At 38.3% G+C, this 21,434-nt stretch overlaps 1 protein-coding gene across 3 annotated transcripts in view; it reads right to left on the reverse strand.

Moving 5' to 3' along the window:
* Positions 1–21,434, reverse strand: part of LOC145283543 (cytosolic purine 5'-nucleotidase-like) — a 1,063,943-nt gene that overhangs the window by 946,091 nt on the left and 96,418 nt on the right. For all 3 annotated transcript variants that reach the window (XM_080132414.1, XM_080132415.1, XM_080132416.1), the window contains exon 2: positions 20,462–20,591. In XM_080132414.1, coding sequence (XP_079988540.1) covers positions 20,462–20,562 — 101 coding nt within the window. In that variant the 5' untranslated portion in view covers positions 20,563–20,591. The remainder of the gene's footprint in view (positions 1–20,461; positions 20,592–21,434) is intronic.

The raw sequence follows: 21,434 nt of genomic DNA on the forward strand, positions 1-21,434 counted from the left end.
TAATTAAACGAATACCGCACATGACTATCGTAAGAGCGGATGATCATTGGTCTCAAACAGAACATTCTTGTTGCACCGCTCACCAAAAAGGCGTTTAGCCTCATCCTGACAGGAAGTGAATGTTGGTCATAGGAGAAAGGAAAAAAATAAAAAATTCCATGAATTCAACATCTTTTTGACTAGCTTAAAATCAGTCATATCAAGCTGGAACCTCCAGCAGATTTCTTAGAGTTGTGGAACAATTTAACTTTAGCGCCGTTTTAGAAATGGACAAACAACATATCTGGAAATACATTAGCAAACAACCATGTGCAACCAGACCCCACCCTAACTGCATTGCAAGAAAATACAATTTCTGGTTGATTATAAATTCTAGCAACTAAATGACTAAGAGTTTCTGCACGTTCATAATGGATGATGACAGCAGGAAGTCAGTCTATCAAAAAATGCTTATTCTATAAAAATGTATATACATCACATACTTACATATGCATAGTCACACACACACATATATATATATATATATATATATATATATATATATATATATATATATATATATATATATATATATATATATATATACTAGCAGGTGTAACCGACGTTGCTCGGTATTAAACATAACGTTAAATTCCTTTTTAAAAAAATGAAGCAAAAGAAATGAAAAGAAACAAACATGTTCATGCAAGTATTATGTTGATTTCAACAGTTCACTTCTTGTAAGTAAAAAACAAAAACAATACTCGAGCTGAGATCGAAACCAAATATATATATATATCTAATAAATGACAAAAATTTATATTCCAAAATTCATGATGTTGACCATCTTATAATTTATTCCTTTAATTCAGTTGACTTATACAATTCTTGACAGTATCTGTTTCGTAGCGCAAAATCAATCATGCAATTATTATATCAATCAGTGAATCTATTACGCCCTTAACTCATCAGAAGAAATAGCAACAATCAATCCGTCAAAAGGAATTGAAGTGTGATTTGACATGATTAAAATCCGAAAATTGAAAGGGAAGCTGCAAATACCTTTTTATTTTTCCATTACGCCATATTGAATTTATACTAATATATATATATATATATATATATATATATATATAAATATATATATATATATATAAATAAAATGGTTGTATAGATTGGTTTCCTAGAGGTAAGAATGAAACCCGTGTGATTATTAAGGAGTGCTCAAGGATATATATATATATATATATATATATATATATATATATATATATATATATATATTATATATATATTTATAATTTAAATGAAATACTGAAATGCCGTAAGAATACAGTTTGTATAATACACTAAACAAAGTCCAAATAAATATTAGTATCAATATTTATTATTGACATTATAATATTATACAATATTTATAAAACGATCCCAGAAGAAAGTTCAATATGTGAGATAGAGCAATAATATAAATGGAACTTTAGTTAAATTATGTACAATTACAATAAAATTTGTTTGACAAAAGAGTACAGATAATTATTAACGTCTTTCTGTACTCCTTTGTCAAACAAATATTTTCGTTGTAATTATACGTAATTTAAGTCAAAATTTCCATGTATATATATATATGCACAAATGTTTATATAGTAACTAAATTGTTTCAGTTGTTTTTGTTTTTTTTACAGCATAGCGACTCTTTTTGGGTTATTTAATGTTGAATCTTACTTTGGCAAAAAAGTTTTTCTGCTTCGATTTCTTGGTAGCTTTAAATATTTATTCATGATGCTTGGTTTGGTTGTTTTATAGAAAAACATTGTTTTTTTTTTATTTTGCAGAACATGATTGAATTTTGCAAAGAGAAAGGGAGGCATAACATTAATACTTGATGCATTTAAAATTAGGAAGTCTTCAAAGTATCTTCAAACAGTCTAATCTAGTAGCAGCCAAAACTAAATAGAGGAAAAATTGACTGCCATAATGGACAACTTGAATGCCTACTAGATAATGTCCTAGAGTTTCTCCATTTGTAAGGACAACCTGGTATGAGGAGAATTTTCATTACAAATAAACCCTGACTAAATATTCAAAATAACATAGTATTTGAATATTTTTAGGGGTGGGGGGCGTAGCACAGTGGATAGGAGCGTTGAGTTTCTATGGTTCCAAGTGAGCATCGTCTGAAGATAACGGTTTCAATCCTCCTCAAGCATGCCAAAGGATTAATTGGACAAAACGTGAGGCAACAACAACTATGGAACTAAGGATACAGTTACAAGACTCAGCATTCCTATCCCATCACGGTTAATCATCTGAAGAAGGCCAGAGCATGAGTTGGCCGAAACGTGGTGAAACAAAAACAACTATGGAGATAACAGTCTGTAAAAAATGAATACACAGTAGTTGACATTTAAATAAGATCTCTCCAGTATGGCTATATACTGGACTACACAAGGAATGATGCACCTTCTCAAAGTGACATTGCATAGAGTAATAGCACTAAACTGGATATTCTACCAGACTAGATGAATTCTTGTCCTTGAATTTAATCAATAAGAAACATTTAAATGGTCAATTGTGAAAACGAAAATTCATGTTCTTTACTTCTTTACTAACTGAACGTTTGAGAAATAAAAGAACTTTAATGAAATATTCAAAATATCTATGTACTTCCTACATAAATCAAGTGTTAGTCTAAGAAAAGGACATCTCTGATTTCTAAGAACTTTGACTGAAGTGAAACAAAAAATAGCTTAGTAATCCATTATATAAATGTCAACTGTCTGTTTAAATGTATATATATATATATATATATATATATATGTATGTATGTATGTATGTCTGCCTAAAACTTTCGACAGAGGCGATGGATTTTCATGAGATCAGTATTGTGAAGCTCGACCCTTTGGACCACAAATATAAAAAAATTGGCTCAAAACATTAATTCCTTCACCCTCAACTGGGCACTTTTCTACAAGGAGGGGGGTCGCTTTTTTTGCCGATATTTTCCAACGTCATCCCCTCTTTCCAATTGACTAGCCTTAATTTAAACCTTTGCCATTTCCGGTTTGGCAATGGACACAAAGGCAAAGACATCACGTTTTGTTTTTTTCCCATTCTTTTCCTCCTTCACGGTATGGGTTCGAGCCCACTTTTTTTCTTTTTTTTGCTCAACACACATTTCCAAACACCTGGGCAACGCCGGGCACCCAGACAATACAACTAAAGCTTTTAATTTAATATGATGTAATCTTAGTTCATTCTAAAAACTTTATTTGCAAACAATTGTTTCTGCCGACTTTTGTAAACATACACATCAGTAAAACTATAGTCGATATCAAATTTCTTTAAATATTTTTGAAGTTCACATAAGAGTTTATATAGTTGCTCAATATAATAAAATACGATTAGAGCTCTTAATTCAACATTTCATTCTAAAAAAATTTGTTTGCAAATAATTGTTTCTGTTCATTTTTTTGAAACATGCATATTAATCGTATACAGAATTTACCAAACATTCATAAAAAGGCTTCATCAATGCATAATACACCACAATTTGACTAAAAAAATGAATAAATAAAATAAAAAAAGACAAGATGCATCCAATATTCATTTTATTAAAAAAGAAAAATTATTTAAATTCTTTTTCTTCTTTTAGCATTCAAATAAAAATAAAAACGTTTAAACTATTTAACAAGATGTTTGTGTAGAAGACCAAAATGCCATATTTTGTTTCTGAATTTTTGAGATTGAGGAGTGTTAATATTCAAATCACTGTTCTCATCTTGAGTATTATTCTAAAGTCAGCCGATGTAACCTCTGATCTTCTTCAGGTGTATATTACCAAACTCGGGAATCTGCAGGAAATTCAAATGGAACCATAGAGGATATCACACATGTGATGATATTTTGTTCTGTATAAAATGATATTAATGTAGATCCATTTACTGAAGATATCACGCAGGTGCTATTATTTTGTTCTGTATCTCCATATTTCTAATAGAATGTTGTGTGAAACAATCTCACCATCTTCGCTAGTTTGCTGTCATTTCTTATTTGTCCAACACTAATTATTGCAAAAGGCTTTGCACTCACATGACTCAAATTCTATGTTTTTTTACGAGATTGCTGAAATCCCGCCTTGCTGAATAATTACAAGACAGAAACATTGGAAACAGGAATTTACTAACAGCAAAAGAGTGTAATAAACATTTTTCTATTTCTTTGCCTTCTTCAGCACATGCGTATAAATCACATTAATTAAAGTAAGCAATACGTGTGTGCATGCAATTATGGATATAAAAATTCCTGTAATCGTATGGTTGCGAATCAGGTTTGTTCATAGATCATTACTAATTCTAAATTCTCGAGTCGTTTTCTTTTCTCCATCCTTGAATTAGAGTTTGTACTACTTATCTAAAGAATTCTTGAGGCAATGAGAGACTTGTTTGGTCATTTCGTTTTTATGTTTTTTTACGGCATGTCAACCCTTTTGGATTGCCAAATATAGTAATTTTGGAAAATGGTTTTATGCTTCAGCTTCTTTAATTTTTTTTTTTATTCCATTTTCATGCCAAATAAGACACTGCAATTTTGATGTAGGGGGTTACTGTCAGGGACATAAGTGGCAGGGATACTATTTAGGGAATTGAGCAGCAAGATGTCTGTTCATATTACACTTGAACTTCTGCATGTCAGTACAGTTGGGAAAGCAGAATCCTGGAAGGGAGTTCCAAAGTCTAGCAGTTCTGGGGAAGAAACTATTGAAGTAAAAAGCTTTCTTACACCTAGGGATCTCTACTTTCTAGAGGTGGAATCTTGCCGCTTGTCAGGTTTTTCGAGGGTATTTATAGTGATGTTCTCAATGTATCTGTTCCAACTCATGTTCCCTGTCAACATTAGGCCAAGGAGTTTAAAAGATGTACTTTCAGGTAATGTATCTTTAGCCATTGCTGGTAGAGAAGGTTTCTTGCAGTGATTGAAGGAAACAAGCTTAGTCTTGGCAGGATTGAATGTGACCATCCATTTATGTCCCTATTCCAGTACAGATTGGAGGTCTTCTTCTAGTGTTTCTACAATGTCCTTAGGTATGTGTTCATTTGTTTTCCCCCTCGTGTCTGTTATAGTGAGTGGGGTCATCAGCAAATATACCCATCTTAGATACAATTTTATCAGGGAGATCATTTATGAATATTGGAAATAATAAAATCCAAGGATAGACCCCTGAGATACTCCCACATTAATATCATATTGTTAAGATGTACGACCGTTGAGGACAACCTGGATTCTTCTCTTAAATATTTATTTATGGTATTTGGTTTATTTCTTTTTTTTGTATAGGAAAATTGTAATTTGGACTTTACAGAACATGGAGTTTCGCAAAAGGAAATTAAAAAAAGCCACTATCTTCAGACAGCTTGATCTGATAGCACAGTGGGTCTGCTGGTGGGGGTGGTGAGGGGGGGCGATGAAACAGTATGTTTTAGCAATACAGGTGGAATCCTTACTTTAACATGCGCTCATTTTATTTAAAATTTTACTTTCCAGATTGTATAGTTGATTTTAACTATAACTGCATAATTTCGGGAGGTGGAGGTCAAGCAGTTACCAATACTGATTGAAAACCTGGGTGTGCCATGTTCAAATCCAGCTTGTTCTACAGAAACATTTTCATCAAACCAACACTTGACCAACACTTTATCTAACATTCTGAAGAGAGAAATTAAAAAACATGAATTTTCTCAATTCTACCCGAAGTGTCCTCTTTTTTTAGGATGCTATATACCTCCCATATTAGAACCAAACCGTGTTCTGTTTTGCCTTTGAGGGGTGGCAAGTAAATAGGGGCTTTCATCATAGATGTTTTTAGTCTACTTGGCATCAAATCATGGTTAAGCTACAAATTAGTAGCCTGAACATAATGTGATAAAAAAAAATGGTGTACAGGTGATAAATATTGTTTTATTTTGTTGTTTTTGTCAAATATGAGTAAATGAGGAATCATTTGGAGTTAAAATCTCATTAGTATTATGCCTTTAATCTTAACAATATGCTTGAAATGTGTACATATACCAAAATATTTGCCAACTTTCGTTTGTGCGAACACTCCATTTGTTTCTAGTGATTATTTCAGCATATATACACATTTCAAACGTGGTTAAGATTACAAGTGTAATACTAAATAGATTTTAACTTCAAATGGTTCTTCAATTACTAATATAAAAAAACAGATAAAACAATATTTACTGCTTGTATACAATTTTTCATTGCATTTTGTTCAGGCCACTAAACTGCAGTTTTACTGAAATTATTACGCTTAACATTTTATAATGGGCCAGTTTTCATGCATGATATTACCTGCTAATTTTTAAATCTGATATCATGAAGCACTTGTCATAAACTACATGAAACTAGTGGAGGGTGCCTGGCATTGCTTGATCATAAAAAAATTGTGACAACGGGGTAAGAGGAAGGGATTGGAAAACATTGTCTGGTCGTAAAATTCGTTTAAATATGATATTTTAATTAAAAAAAAAAAATTGTGATAATGGGATGGGGGGCATGGCGGGACTTTGGTGCCATCAGCCAGAAGCGAAACCGAAAGCAAAATTTTGTAAGCAAAAAAAAAAAGGTGGGAGAACAAATATGCTGCATGCTGGATGCAAACTTGCATAACTAAAGTTAGTAAGCGAACCTGTTATTAGTATGACCACAAGGACACAGATTTTATCACAGCATAAATTTAGCATTTCACAACAAAAGAATGAAATGACAGTTCGTGCAGGCATAGTTTGCAAACAGCGTAGGAAGCAAGGTTTTTATCTGACCCCCCCCCCTCAGACAAAATAACGTTTTACATGAAATATTTTTCCAATTTTTCAATATTATGTATCTGAGAGATCGCTCTGTCTAACATTAACATATTCGTAGAGCTTCGATATAGATAATAAAAGTTTTTAGCAGACATAGAAACACACATACACACAGAGGACTGAGATTTATATAATAGGCTAGCGGCATTGCTCGGGTGTTTGGAGGTGTAAAAGAAAAAAAGTTTTGATAGGCAGGTAGGCTCAAACCCGAAACCTTGAAACAAGCTATGAGGAATCGAGAACCGTTGAAATTAAATGATTAAAAAGTGAATGAGTTCACACACGTGCGTAAGTGAGGTCAAACATCATGCCATAGGGGAATGAAATCCTGCACTTAACTTTGGCTGCAAAGCAGTTTTTTTCGTTTTGTTTCCCAAAAATGTTGGAGGGAAAAAACAAGATCTCCATAAAAGGGAGAGTGTCCATATGAATAGCAATTGTCTGATATGACGGGTTTTCACCACATTGATCAAAGCTCATTGTTTTCTGGACATTCCTGGCAAGAAAGCCAAGGAACTACTTTCACTTTATTTATACTAAAAAGCCGAACAAACACGTGACAGATCGGAATAATGCGAATTTTATAAAAATCGAGACACTATGTCCTTTCACAAATCGTAGATATTATGATCTAACGGGTATATAAAAAATTTTTAAGACATACTAACCCCCGGACCCCCCCCCCAAAAGAAAGCCTTTGTTGGACATACAAAAATGCACTCGCCGCTTATACCTTTTATATATATAAACTAGCGAGGGGTACCCGGCGTTGCCCGGGTGTTTGGAGGTGTGGGGGGGGGGTAAAAAAAAAGTAAGTATGAGGATCAAACCTGAATCGTTCAGGCAAAGTTGTAAATTAAAGTGTGAAAAAAAACAAAAACGTGCGACGTTAACCATTGCTCATCACGACATGCTAACAAAAACAGGTTTGAATTTATTTAATTTCTTGGATTTAGCAGGTGCTCGTTTTAATGAGTTAATGAGGTCAAGTTTGACTGCGGGGATTTCATTTACTGCTGAACGCTTCCCCCCCCCCCAAGATGTTATAGGAAAAAGACTAACCCACATGCAGCGAGCGACAAATCTTGAATATTCATCTTCCCGAAATCGAGCAAATTAAATAGACAGGCGAGCTTCGTTGCTTACTGTGAGATATTACGATTTATATGTGTTATAAAAAGTTTTAAAATGTTGTGAAGCAGGCGACCGCTTCTCTGAAAGAAGCCTTTTTTGTAGACACACAGAAAAAGCGAACACACATACATACATTTTCGCTTTTATATTAATAGATTATATTTCATCGATTTCATTTTCAATCCTCTCATATTCTTCATCATTCAACTGATAATTTATATCATTAACTCTTATTCTCCAGTGGCTTTTAGCCTTGATAAGTGGTTACTTAATAAATAAATAAATAAACTGAACAAATATATATATATTTTTTAAACATTACTGAACCAAACTGAAATACATTTTTTCTTTACTCTTATTCACTCTAAACAAGGAACAATGCCACTGAGAGATAAAGGGCTATTATTTGGGACAATGCCTACATGGACATTGTGTAGGGAGTATAGCAACGAGATCTTTAGATTACATTTAAATTTCTAATGTTAGTACATTATGAGAAACAGAAAGTAGGCAAGGAATTCCAAAGTCTAGCAATTCGAGGGAAGAAACTATTAGATTTCAGTGGCAGGAAGAGGGGATTTTGTTGCATGTTGAGTTAATTGAGGGAATTGAAGCAGATTTAACCGACATAAGTCTAGTTCAAACAGACAGAAATATATAGAAGCCAGAAATAACTGTAAGAAAGAAATGGTGACAGCTAAGAGAGAATTTACTGAGACCACCAAAAAACGCATCGAAGCACAGAAATTAGGAACCCATGACTTCTGGAAAATCTACAACAGTGTAGTAAATAATGAGCAGTCAACAATTCCCACATTATCCAACAATCATGAGGTTGTTTGCTCAGCAACCGAGAAGGCTAACATGCTTGCCAGTCGGTTTGCCTCCAACTCCACACTGGACTCTGCTAACCACCCCCTCTCTGACTTTCCTTTGCGGACAGACGCTACACAAGACGATCTGAAAATCACTCCTTCTCAGGTGCATGCTATCATAAAAAATCTTGACACTTCAAAACCATGTGGACCTGATCTCATCCCTGCTGTGCTATTAAAAAAGTGCTCAGCCGAAGTAGCTCCAGTTCTCTCCAAACTTTACAACAAATGCCTTAATGAATCTTGCTTTCCTGCCTGCTGGAAAACTGCTTCTGTGGACCCAGTTTTCAAGAATTCTGGCGAAAGAACTGACCCAGTAAATTACCACCCCATTAGCCTCCTCCCACTTTTCACCAAAATATTGGAGTCCATAATTAACCAAGCTCTAGTCCATCACGTTACAGATGTTAAACTTCTGACTGACCAACAATATGGATTTAGGCAAGCACATTCCACAGCAGACATCTTAACTGTAATCTCAGAGTGCATATACTATTCACTTGACAAGGCAGGGGAGGGTAGAGCAGTAGCTCTAGATATATCTAAGGCTTTTGACAGGGTATGGCATGAAGGTCTTCTCAGGAAAATCATATCATACGGTATCACTAGTAGAATACTTAACATAATTAAATCCTTCTTAGACAAGAGAAAAATCCAGGTTGTCCTCGATGTTCATACATCTAAACAATATGATATAAATGCAGGAGTGCCTCAGGGGTCTATCCTTGGACCTCTATTGTTCCTAATATTCATAAATGACTTCCCCGACAAAATTGCCTCTGAGATGGGTATATATGCTGATGACACTATGCTTAGACACGACAGGAAAACATATGAACACATATCTAAAGAAATGGCAGAAACACTAATCTGTAGTGGAATGGGGGACAAAAATGGATGGTCACATGCAATGATGCCAAGACTAAACTTGTTTCCTTCAATCACTACAAGAAACCTTCTCTACCACCATCACAATGGCCAAAGACTCTTTATCTGAAAGTACATCTTTTAAACTCCTCGGCCTAACGTTCACAGGAAACATGAGTTGGAAAAATTACATTGAGAGCATTGCCAGGACCGCTGCGAAAAAGGTAGGTTCTCTATACTGTGTTAGAAAGCTAATAATGTCGAAAGTATCCTGTACCTCTATAAGGCCACCATTCGCCCATGTATGGAGTATTGTTGTCATATTTGGGCCGGTGCATCTGCTACTAGTCTCTCACTCCTAGACAAGGTTCAAAAGAGAGTCGACAACCTAATAGCTCCTGAACTGTCATCTAAGCTTCAGCCTCTGCCCCATCGACGAAATGTAGCATCCCTTTGCCTGTTCTATAAGTACTGTAATGACGAGCTGCAAGCACTTGTACCTCCTTGACGTAAATACCCCTGACAAACCTGACAAGCAACAAATCCCACCCCTTCACAGTTGAGATCCCTAGATGTAAGAGAGCCTTCTACTCCAGTAGTTTCTGTGGTGTAAATGAAGAAAAAAGAAACAAGAACGACCGACCGCGTTTTTGTGTGGCTTACCTCGTGTTCATAATGAAGAAAGAAACAAAAATGGCTGCCCTGTTTCTTTATATGCCTACAGGGTGACCACGAGGTATGCAAATGAGATGCTCCTGATTGGAGATAAAAGAGGAGTGATTTGGGGAAGGAAGGTATTCTGAAGTTAGATTGCGAGCAGAGAAGTTGTATTTGTAGAAGAGAAAAGTCGGATTCGGGGAGAGAAAAGCTAAAGTTGCAGAAGTTCGTTTTGGAGTGGAGAGAAGACGCGTCAAGTGGTAACCAGAAAGTGAAAGTTCGGACAGCAGTGTCACGCAATCGACAAGCTATTTCGGCGCATCAAGCAAATTAACATGGCTGAGTGGAGACTGAGCACTCAGATGTTGAGACCCTTTACTGGAGAGGGTGACCTGATTAAGTGGCTGGAGAAATTAAAAATGGTGGCGAAGCTGCAAAAGATAGAAGATGTGGTCACCCTGCTGCCGCTATACTTAGAGGGGAAAGCCCTCGCTATTTACCAGCAGATGCGAGATGAAGACAAGGAAGACCTTGCCTTAGTGGAGCAAAGGCTGAAATTGGCCTTCGCTGAGGGCCCATTTGAAGCACTTGGCAAGCTGTCAAGTTTGAGTTGGACCGGCGAGTCCGTTGACGTCTTTGCGGCAGAGATCAGGAGACTGGCAGGGTTGGCTGGTTACGTGGGGAGGAGCCTGGAGATGACGGTAAAGCTGTACCTAGTGAACGGCTTCCCAGAGGAAATCTCTGCGAACATGCAGAGAATCACGGGGATTCATTCTATGGAAGTGGACGATCTCTTGGTCCACGCCAGAGTCCTAGTGAAAAATGTTAAAAGCCCAATCGTGGCTGCAGCTGTGAGTGGAAATATGTGCATGAGGCCTCACTTGAATGAGAGGCAGCCGGCGAGGCGACAGGAGGGGAGACCTGCCATCAAGTGTTTCCGGTGCCAGGGTCCTCATCTGATCAAGGACTGCAAAGAGCCGAGACCAGGGATCACGTGCTATCGATGTGGACAAGTGGGGCATATTAGCCGCTATTGTGTTGCTGCACGGGACCAGGGAAACGAGTGAAGGGGAGCTATTGCGCCAGTGGTTACCCCTTCTGTGTGGAAATGGCACATGATGGAACATTGCCTCGGTTACCGGTGGTAGTCAATGGGAAGAGAGCCATAGCCCTTGTCGACACAGGCCGCACTACAACGTTGTTAGCGAGGAATGTCGCGAGGTCATGGAGCGGAACCAGGATTATTAGGACCGTGGATGGCAGGGATGTGAAATGCCTAGGAGAGACGACAGCGGAAGTAATGGTGCAAGGGGTGCCCATTGGACTGCAAGCCCTAGTGTTGAATCATCTGGTTGGTGGTGTCGACGTGATTATAGGTATGAGTGCAATTAACCGACTGGGGGGCGCTACGTTAAGAGGGGGCCAAGTGACGTTTGGACGTTTCGGCGCAGTGGGGATGGCAGGAGTGGAAGGTGATAGAACCGTCAGAACCCCAAAACCGGAGGTTTGCTGCATTGAGGACAAAGATTTCCTGGCGAAGTTTGATGGCGTGAGGTGGACGGTGGAATGGAAATGGATCTCCGGGCCCCCAGAACTACAGAATAAGGTGGGCTGCTACGAAAACACCCTGCAAGGAGAAATAAGAAAAGGATTCGAGGAAGAAGTGGAGAAGTGGATAAAAGAAGGAATTCTGAGACTGTGGACAGGGGAAGAAAAAGGAGTGTTGCCACTACTGGCGGTTGTTCAGCCTACCAAAAACAAGATTAGGCCCGTGCTGGATTTTAAGGAATTGAACAGACACGTAGCCTGCCACACTGGAACGGGGATCGACGTATGTGAGGAGGTCATGAGGAAATGGAGAAGAATGGGGCGGGCCACTAAGATTGTCGATCTGAAATCGGCATATCTGCAGATCCATGTACATGAAAAACTCTGGCATTACCAACTGGTCCGGTACAAGGGGCGGGTGTATTGTCTGACGAGGTTAGGCTTTGGGCTGAGTTCAGCCCCCAAAATTATGACTGCCGTGCTGAAGACAGTGCTGAGCAAAGACTGTACAGTGGAGGAGGCCACTAGTTCGTACATTGACGACATCCTGGTGGAGGAGGCAGAGGTGACAGCAGAGAAAGTAAGAAGCCATGTCGAGAAGTATGGGTTAACTGCGAAACCGGCGGAGGCCCTAGATGGAGGAGCAGTGCTGGGGTTGAAACTAAGGCGAGATGGAAAAGAAAGCTTTGTCTTCGAACGAGGGAATGCAATACCCAAAGTCGGATCTGAGCTGACGAGGCGAGAACTCTTCTCAGTCTGCGGGAGGCTGGTCGGGCACTATCCTATCGCTGGCTGGCTCAGGATAGCATGCAGCTTTATCAAACGCCAAACAGGCACTGATGGCTGGGAGGGCCGTGTGACGAAGGAGGTCATGAACATGCTACAAGAAGTCATTGTGAGAGTGAGGAATGAGGACCCAGTGAAAGGGAAATGGTATGTCAGCGGCGAAGACGCGAGTGTGGTTTGGTGCGATGCCAGTAACCTGGCGTTGGGCGTCGTACTAGAGATAGGAGGTGTAACTGTGGAGGATGCGGCGTGGCTAAGAAAAAACAACAACTTCTCCCATATCAACGTAGCAGAACTAGATGCCGCTATAAAAGGAATCAATCTGGCCCTGAAATGGGGATTGAAAATAATTGAAGTCAAAACCGATTCGGCAATGGTAGCGTCATGGATTCGGTCGGCAGTAACTGGCGACAAGAGATTTAAGACCAGGGGTGCTGCGGAAATGCTGATCAAGCGCAGACTCTGAGCGCTCACCGACCTGATAGCGGAATTCCAGTTGAGAGTATCTGTTGTGTTGGTCCCGTCAGAAAAAAACAAGGCGGATTCGATGACACGCGTTAAGAAGGCCTGGCTGCAGGAGGGAAAGGAGGTCTCCTCGGTATGCTGTGCAGGGGAAGAAGTCAAAGAGTCACACGAAATGCACCACTTTGGTCGAGAACGAACGTTATTCCTAGCCAGAGAGGTTTACCTGGAGACCACCGAGGAGGAGGTTAGGGAGGTGGTGGAGAACTGTCGAGAGTGCCAATCAATTTACCCTGGACCGTCCAGACACGAAGCAGGAGAGCTACACGTTGCGGAGGACTGGAAGCGATTGGCCATTGATGTGACACACTATCGCCACAAATTGTATCTGTCGATGGTCGACTGTGGACCGGGAAGGTTTGCCATCTGGAGAGAGATCAGGGCAGAAGCTGCATGGGCGATCGAGGAGATATTTTTGGAGAGAGGGCCGGTTGAGGAACTCTTAATGGACAATGGCCCCGCTTTCAGATCAGAAGCCTTTAAAGGGGTGTGCGAAAAGTGGGGAGTAAGGCAATTTTTCAGAGCAGCGTATCGGCCGAGTGGCAACGGAATAGTGGAGAGGAATCATCGCACCATTAAAGCCGCTGCGGAAAAAAGCAACGTATCACCCATAGAGGCGGTGTTTTGGTATAACATCTCGCCGAAGACCAAACAAGATGAGACAACTGTGCCTCATATGGCCGTTTTCACATATAAGTGGCGGCATCTGTGCAACAAAACAGCAGGAATTGAGAGTGAAGAAGCCACTATCAAAGTAGGTGAAGAGGTGTGGGTGAAACCCCCCAATGCACAGTGCACCACTCGTTGGAAAAGAGGGGTCATAACAGGATTGCAGTCGAAGAACAATATGATGGTGAATGGCGTTCCCGGCATATCTTAGACCTGCGTCGTGTGACATTGCCGGTATGCAGTGAGGGCAGTGAAGAAGAGGAAATCGAGGGCCACCAAGAAGCAAATGATGCTGCTCGACCTGACTTAGGCCCGCGTTGTAGTGAACCTGAAAACGTTAACCCCCAAGAAGTTGTCCCCCAGAGGCCTCGATGTGAGAGGAGGCGGCCTGCTTGGATGGAGGATTACGAAGTATCCTATTGATCTCGAAGATCAGGGTGGGCGTGTAGTGTAAATGAAGAAAAAGAGAAACAAGAACAACCGACCGCGTTTTTGTGTGGCTTACCTCGTGTTCATAATGAAGAAGAAAGAAACAAAAATGGCTGCCCTGTTTCTTTATATGCCTACAGGGTGACCATGAGGTATGCAAATGAGATGCTCCTGATTGGAGATAAAAGAGGAGTGATTTGGGGAAGGAAGGTATTCTGAAGTTAGATTGCGAGCAGAGAAGTTGTATTTGTAGAAGAGAAAAGTCGGATTCGGGGAGAGAAAAGCTAAAGTTGCAGAAGTTCGTTTTGGAGTGGAGAGAAGGCGCGTCAAGTGGTAACCAGAAAGTGAAAGTTCGGACAGCAGTGTCACGCAATCGACAGTTTCTTCCCCAGAACCGCTAAACTTTGGAATTCTCTTCCGGGTTCCTGCTTCCCCAACTGTACTGATATGCAGAAGTTCTAGTGTAACGTGAATTGACATCTTGCTGCCCAACTCCCCACATAGTACCCCTATAGCTTATGTCCCTGATAGTAGCCCCCTACATCAAAGTGGCAATGCGCTTTATTTGGGGTGAAAATGTAATAAAAAAAAAAAAAAAACTTCTTTTTTTTTTTTTAAAAAGTCATGGACTATAAGTGTTAATCTGTTAAAATTATTATATTCTTTTATAAAATACTAGTGAGTGGGCGCCCGGTGTTGCTGCCCCCCCCCCCAAAAAAAAATCAAAACAACTTTTCTTTCAGTCAAAATAGCAGAGAGCGCCCATGCGAGTGAAATAAAAAAATTTTTTTTAAATGACTTGCGGTGGTGGGAGGGGGGGGGTCGAACGTGAAACACAACAGTGGGAACAAGGCCAAAACTTATGGGCAAACATTTTGCCCACACGGCCATGAGCCCGTATGTCGTCATAACATTGCAACATAAGCGTTTTAAATATAGTTTTAGTTTAATTCGCATGTGTGACTTTCCAGTTTGTTGCAACGATCATGTTACTTTACAGTTCACACTGGAAATAAGTAGAATTTTTTAAAACCGAAATAAACGTTTTAGGTTTTAAAAATGATTACTTATGACTTGTGGTGTTAAAAGAAGAAAAAAAGCAGTTACGATGTTAAAAGAATGTGCGTAACCCTAAAAATAAGAAAAATGTCTTAATTCAATTAACCGCCAATAAAAAATACCAAATAAATTATACAAAGTACAAAACAAAAAAATATTTTTAAAATCTTTTAACCCTGTTTAAATGCAAAGGAAAAAAACTTAGAAAATGTAAATGAAAGAAAGTTTGTTTTGTTTTATTCTGTTTTAATTAAAGAATCGTAATCTTCTATATATGGTGTGGAGACGCCCACTAATTAGCATACGTGGGTGAAAAGATATAGATAAAGGTATCAAGTCAACAAGACCGAGGAGCTGTGTTCGAACGCCGGATAGGCAAGACGCATGTGCCGGTTGCTCCATGAAAGACTTTAACACGCCCTCTGCCGGACAATCTTCCAACTGCAGTACTACTGCACCTTTGTAAATATGTATTATCTTTTCGTCTTAATATATTTGTTTTACCTTTAATTTCTGCGTTTGTGTTGTTATTGATACAGACACAACAGTGGCGATGGGATTTCGAAAAAAGATTTACGCGTGAGAAAATACACTATCAAACTCAACAGTGGTATTCGGGAAATACTTACTCGTCAAAGATTGAAAAAAAATTCACTCGGAAATTCAATGTTTAAAACGCAGCAACTACGAAATTGTCATCAAGATTTTTTTTGTGACTACTTGAGAAGGAAATTCAAAACCCGGGACACTTGAAAAAAATAAAATAATAATAAATTAAAAAATAAACAGCAAGCACTTTATTTCAAAGTACCTACGAGAAGAAAAAAAACTTGAAAGTTGCAGTAACTTGTTCTGCAAAGTGCACACACACACACAAAAAAAAGGGGAGGTTTCGTAGGATACCGTGAACTTATTAGGTAGACGGTTTGGAAAGAAAAAGTGATTTTTTTTTCTCAGTGTGCTAAGAAGGAATTTTTTTTTTTCTTTCTTGTACGTAAACGTAACAAACGGAATCGGTTGTTCATAGTTATTAAAGAAAGGAAATTGTAAAAGTGACTGATTTACTAATTTGAAAAACAAAATGGAGGATCTTATCAAGTTATTCGCGGAAATGCAAATGCGTCAACAAGAAAGAGACGAATTACAGAAAAAAGAACTACAAGAAAGCGACGAAAGACAGAATGAACGGTTTCTTAAATGTATAAAGCAAATGCAACTTGGTCAAAAAGATTTGTTGGAAAGATTAACGACTAATTCTGCACAGGAAAGCAATACGACTTTTTCCAACGCAACAATTGTGAATAGCATAGATGTGTTCACGTACCTACCGTAAGAGGATAAAACTTTTGAGGCATACTTTAAGAGGTATGAAGATATTTTCGAAACATCGCGAAAGCTGGTCAAACGCAAAGAAAGTAAGTTTATTACTTCGAAAGCTTGGTACCAGTGAACATTGCAAATTTATTGATTTCATATTGCCAAGGAGAACGAATCAGTTAGACTTCACTGAGATTGTAAAACTTCTTAAGGAGTTATTCGGACCGAACATGTCTCTTTTTCACAAGAGAGGGTCGTGTATGAACCTTAAGAAAACTGAGGAGCAGGACTACCTGACATATGCGTCAGTAGTGAATAAACACTGCGACAATTTTTAAATTATCAGAACTTACGGTGGACGACTTCAAATGTTTAATTTTTGCACAGGGGCTAGATTCTACAAAAAATTCATAGATCCGAAGACGCATTCTCTCAAAATTAGAGACAGAACAAGGTCTGACACTGCAAAAGTTAGCAGAAGATTGTCAAAGGGCAGTATCACTAAAAAAAGACTCCAGAGATATAGAAGAAGCAGGAGTGTCGTACATAAGGAAGATTAAAAAATCTGGCAGAAATGCAGGACAAAGAAAGTGGGAGACTCGTCAAAATCCAAAAGATTACGCGAGTTATAAATACTCAAACTCTAATTACAGAAAACGAAACTACGATTCAAGTCAAAGGAACTATAGAAAATCGGGACTAAGTAATAATTGTGGAAGATGTGATGAAAAACATTGGGGAAAGGATTGTCCTTACAAAAATATCAGATGCTTCAATTGCGACAAAGTCGGACATAAGAGTATTTGTTGCAGAACAAAATATAGAGTACACCAAATGAGAACAAACGACTAAGAGAAAGACAATTTAGAAAATATATGTTGGTTGATATTTTCGGCAAACAAAGAAAATTTCAACTTGATTCTGGAGCAGAATGTCGGTAATAAATGTTAGCACTTGGAAAAAACTGGATAAACCGAGTCTGAAAAGGTCGAGTAAGGGTGCTAGAACGGTGATAGGAGACGAAATCAAATTCGAAGGAGAAGTCGGCCTGCCAATTAATTTAAATGGCACGACGAAGAAATTGAAAATCTTCGTAATTAAAGAAAGCGAGAATTTATTGGGAACAGATTTTATTGAAAAATTCAACCTATGGGATAAACCGATGAACGCTTTTTGTAAAAAAATAACCAGCTGCACCACAACGTAAGAAAATATTAAAAATGAACTAAAGAACGAATTCCCAGAAATATTTACTATGGAACTGGGAAGATGTAATAAATTTAAAGCTTCGTTCGAGCTAAAAAAGGATGCAACACCAGTATTTAAGAAAAAACGGAACTTGCCGTTCACCGGATTAGACAAAATAGATAGCGAATTAGACAGACTTGAAAGAACGGGCATTTTATCGAAAATCGAAACTAGCATACGTAAAGAAGAAATCAGAACAACTTCGAGTCTGCAGAGATTTTTCAACCGGGTTAAATAATATGTGACAAGATCACCAAGCCCGGAAGAGATTTTTGCCAAAAGTAGATTTGTCCGACGCCTATTTTTTTCAAAAGTAGATTTGTCCGACGCCTATTTGCAAATTCCGATAGAAGAAAAATGTTCAAAGATTTTATGCATTAACACACACAAAGGGTTATTCAAGTATAACCGATTACCGTTCGGGATAAAAGTCGCGCTGGAGATATTCCAGCAAGCAATGGACACAATGCTGAACGGTTTAGATTGTGCTTGTGCATACCTGGATGACATAATCATAAGGAGCACGTCCATAAGTGAACATATAGAGCATTTAAAACAAGTGTTCACAAGAATACACGAGTACGGATTCAAGGTGAAAGAAAACAAATGTGAGTTTTGTCTAGACGAAATCAAGTATTTAGGACAAATAATAAGTAAAGATGGTCGACACCCTGATCCAGAAAGAGCGATAGCAATTAGGAACATGCCAGCACCACATAACGCGACGACCTTACAGAGCTTCTTAGGCCTTGCGAACTACTACCAAGTGTTTATCAAAGGCATGCACGACCTAAAAGCTCCGCTGAACGAATTATTAAAGAAAGAAACACCATGGATATGGATAAAAGAATGTCAAGACTCATTTGAGGAAATTAAAAAGACTTTGACGTCAGATTTATCCTTAACTTATTACGACCCAAAATTACAAATAATTGTTGCGAGTGACGCGAGCTCGTATGGTATAGGAGCATGTATACAGCATATCATGCCAGATGGAATGAAGAAACCTATAGCGCACGCTTCAAGGACCCTAATTCCGTCAGAGAAGACTTACTCCCAAATAGAAAAGGAAGCATTAAGCATTATTTTCGCGGTGACAAAATTCCACCGTTATCTGTATGGAAGACATTTTATACTGGAAACTATTTTTTATTCTGGCCAAAAAGATCAGTGGAAAATGCAAACTGCATTGAAAGTTTCATATCTCTGTTGCAAATATTTATGGTGTGAGACTAAGAAAGCAACCCCTGCCATGGACAGACTTGTTCTAGAATTCCTGGCAGAAGTGCATTGAGAATGGTACTGCCTATGTGTAACAGAGAAGATATGAGCACGTGGGAAAATATCAGCAGCAGCTGTAAGATAGCTGGCTAGTGAGGATGTTAGTAGGAGTAGCCAAAAAAACACATATGCAAATTAGGAAGTGTGCCCGAGCTTGTATGACAAGTAAAAAAAAAAAAAAAAAAAAAAGGACACCATGTGGATAAGAGAAAAAAAGTATGGCGTGTAGTGGAGCAGAAAGAAAAACACGACAATGGAGATGGATATGTGGCCCCGCAGTGGCAGCGAGAAACTTTTTAAGTTAGTGTCGAGATGATGGGGTTTTGTTAATCTCATGGCAGACGAATTAAACATTAAAAAAACAACAATCAGGCATTGTTTGGAAAGTAATGGTAATAAATGCCTTTTGCTAAAAAGAAAGAAAAGCTGAGTCGGATTTTTTTTGTTTTTTGTTTCTTTTTCAATGGTACCATACAGCATAATCACATTTGACATCTCGGTTCCCATCAGATCACCGAAGTTAAGCAGCGATGAACCTGGCCAGTACCAGATGGGTGACCATTTGGGATTTCCAGATGCTGTATGTGCTCTCCGCTTACCTCGGAATTGTTTCCAGTCATCCTGGACGTCTCCTTGCCACTGGGCTCAAGCAATGCCGATTCAGGGAAGTATGGTTGGAGATTGCGCAACTCTTGCCACACAATTACATGCGCAGCTGCCCCTGCAAAGGGTATCCTTTGTCTCTCAAGACTGAACAGAGGCATCAAGACGGTGTGGGGATCCTAGAGATGTTTGAATTGTAAAGAACACGGTTCAAGCATAACAAACATGGTTCAAGCATAACAGCCACGTTACATATGTAGGAAAATAAAAATTAGAAAAAAAATTCTCAATTTTAATGCAATCATTCCTATTTCCAACTGTTTTAGTTAATAAAATAGGAGGCTTTACTACTAAAAGGACCCTTGTAGTTTTAAAGGTTGAAGAACTTCCAAGATAAAGATTTCTTGTTACCTCATATGCAAATGAGATGCTGCCGGTTAGAATAAAAAAAAAAGCCTGTTTTTCACAGACTGAGTTGCTTGATAGTGATCTTTGTCAGCAGTGTTTTGGATTTGGAGATTTTGGAGTAGCGAGCTTTGACCGCAGTCTATTCAATTTAAGCCCAGAAATCTTTAGTTTGAAGTGCAGAATAGTTAATTGATTATTTAGCCACACACATACCTCTTGTCTGGGTCACGTTTGTACACCTTACTTTGGGTAGGGATTTTCAGGTCCAATGGGTTTGCATTTTGAGTTGTAGCTTCTTGCTTGACCAATGGCATTGTTGTTGTTGATGTGAGGAGAATCAAATCTGAAAAATTAAAAAGAAAAAGTTTTAAAAGTTTTGTTTGGCTTTTATTTTCCATTCTTTCTTGTTTAGCAAATATACCACGGAAGACTCTGAAGAAAACGATGCAAAAATAACAGAAAACATAGAAGAGATTAAAAATTACAAAATATTTCGCCATTACTGCAATTTACATTTAAATAAGTAACGTATCAATATGGAATTATGGATGCCCAACAATCAAGAAAAAACAAGTTTCCAAATTTTTTAGATGAGGATTGATGACTTGTATTATTTGGATCCGGTGGACTACTGTTCTCATCTTGACTGTTATTTTCACAATGTTTAAGTCAATGTAACCCCCAACTTTCTCCAGGTGTATGTTGATGAACTCACGAATGCACACAGAATTCTTTTTTTAATCCACAGGGGTAGCATGTCCTCATTTCGTCAGCCATGACTTTATAGAAGTTCTAAGTAATTTGCAATTGTATTTTGAGTGTTCTCCCATTGAGGATTGAATCTTTAACTACAAGAATGTGACATTTCAAGAGTGTAATTTACAACTGAATGAACCAAGTACTTTATCCACTACGCCACAGGTTTTTACAGACGATTCTAGTATGAATTTTTAGGCTCCTAAAAATTCATACTAAATTCAATTGTTAGTTACACTCTTCTGGAAGTTGAAGGTTCAATACTAAATGCATAAAACACTCAAAATACATTTCGAATTACTTAGAACTTTTAACCAGTCATTGCTGACAGAACAAGAGCATGCTATAGATGGGAATTAAATAAAGAGTTCTATTCGAAATTTCATGAAGATTTCTGAGTTTGACAAGACACACCTGAATAAGGTTAGAG

This window comes from Euprymna scolopes, chromosome 8, assembly GCF_053919585.1.
Source record: "Euprymna scolopes isolate OS-2025 chromosome 8, ASM5391958v1, whole genome shotgun sequence".
NCBI classification, from domain to species: domain Eukaryota; kingdom Metazoa; phylum Mollusca; class Cephalopoda; order Sepiida; family Sepiolidae; genus Euprymna; species Euprymna scolopes.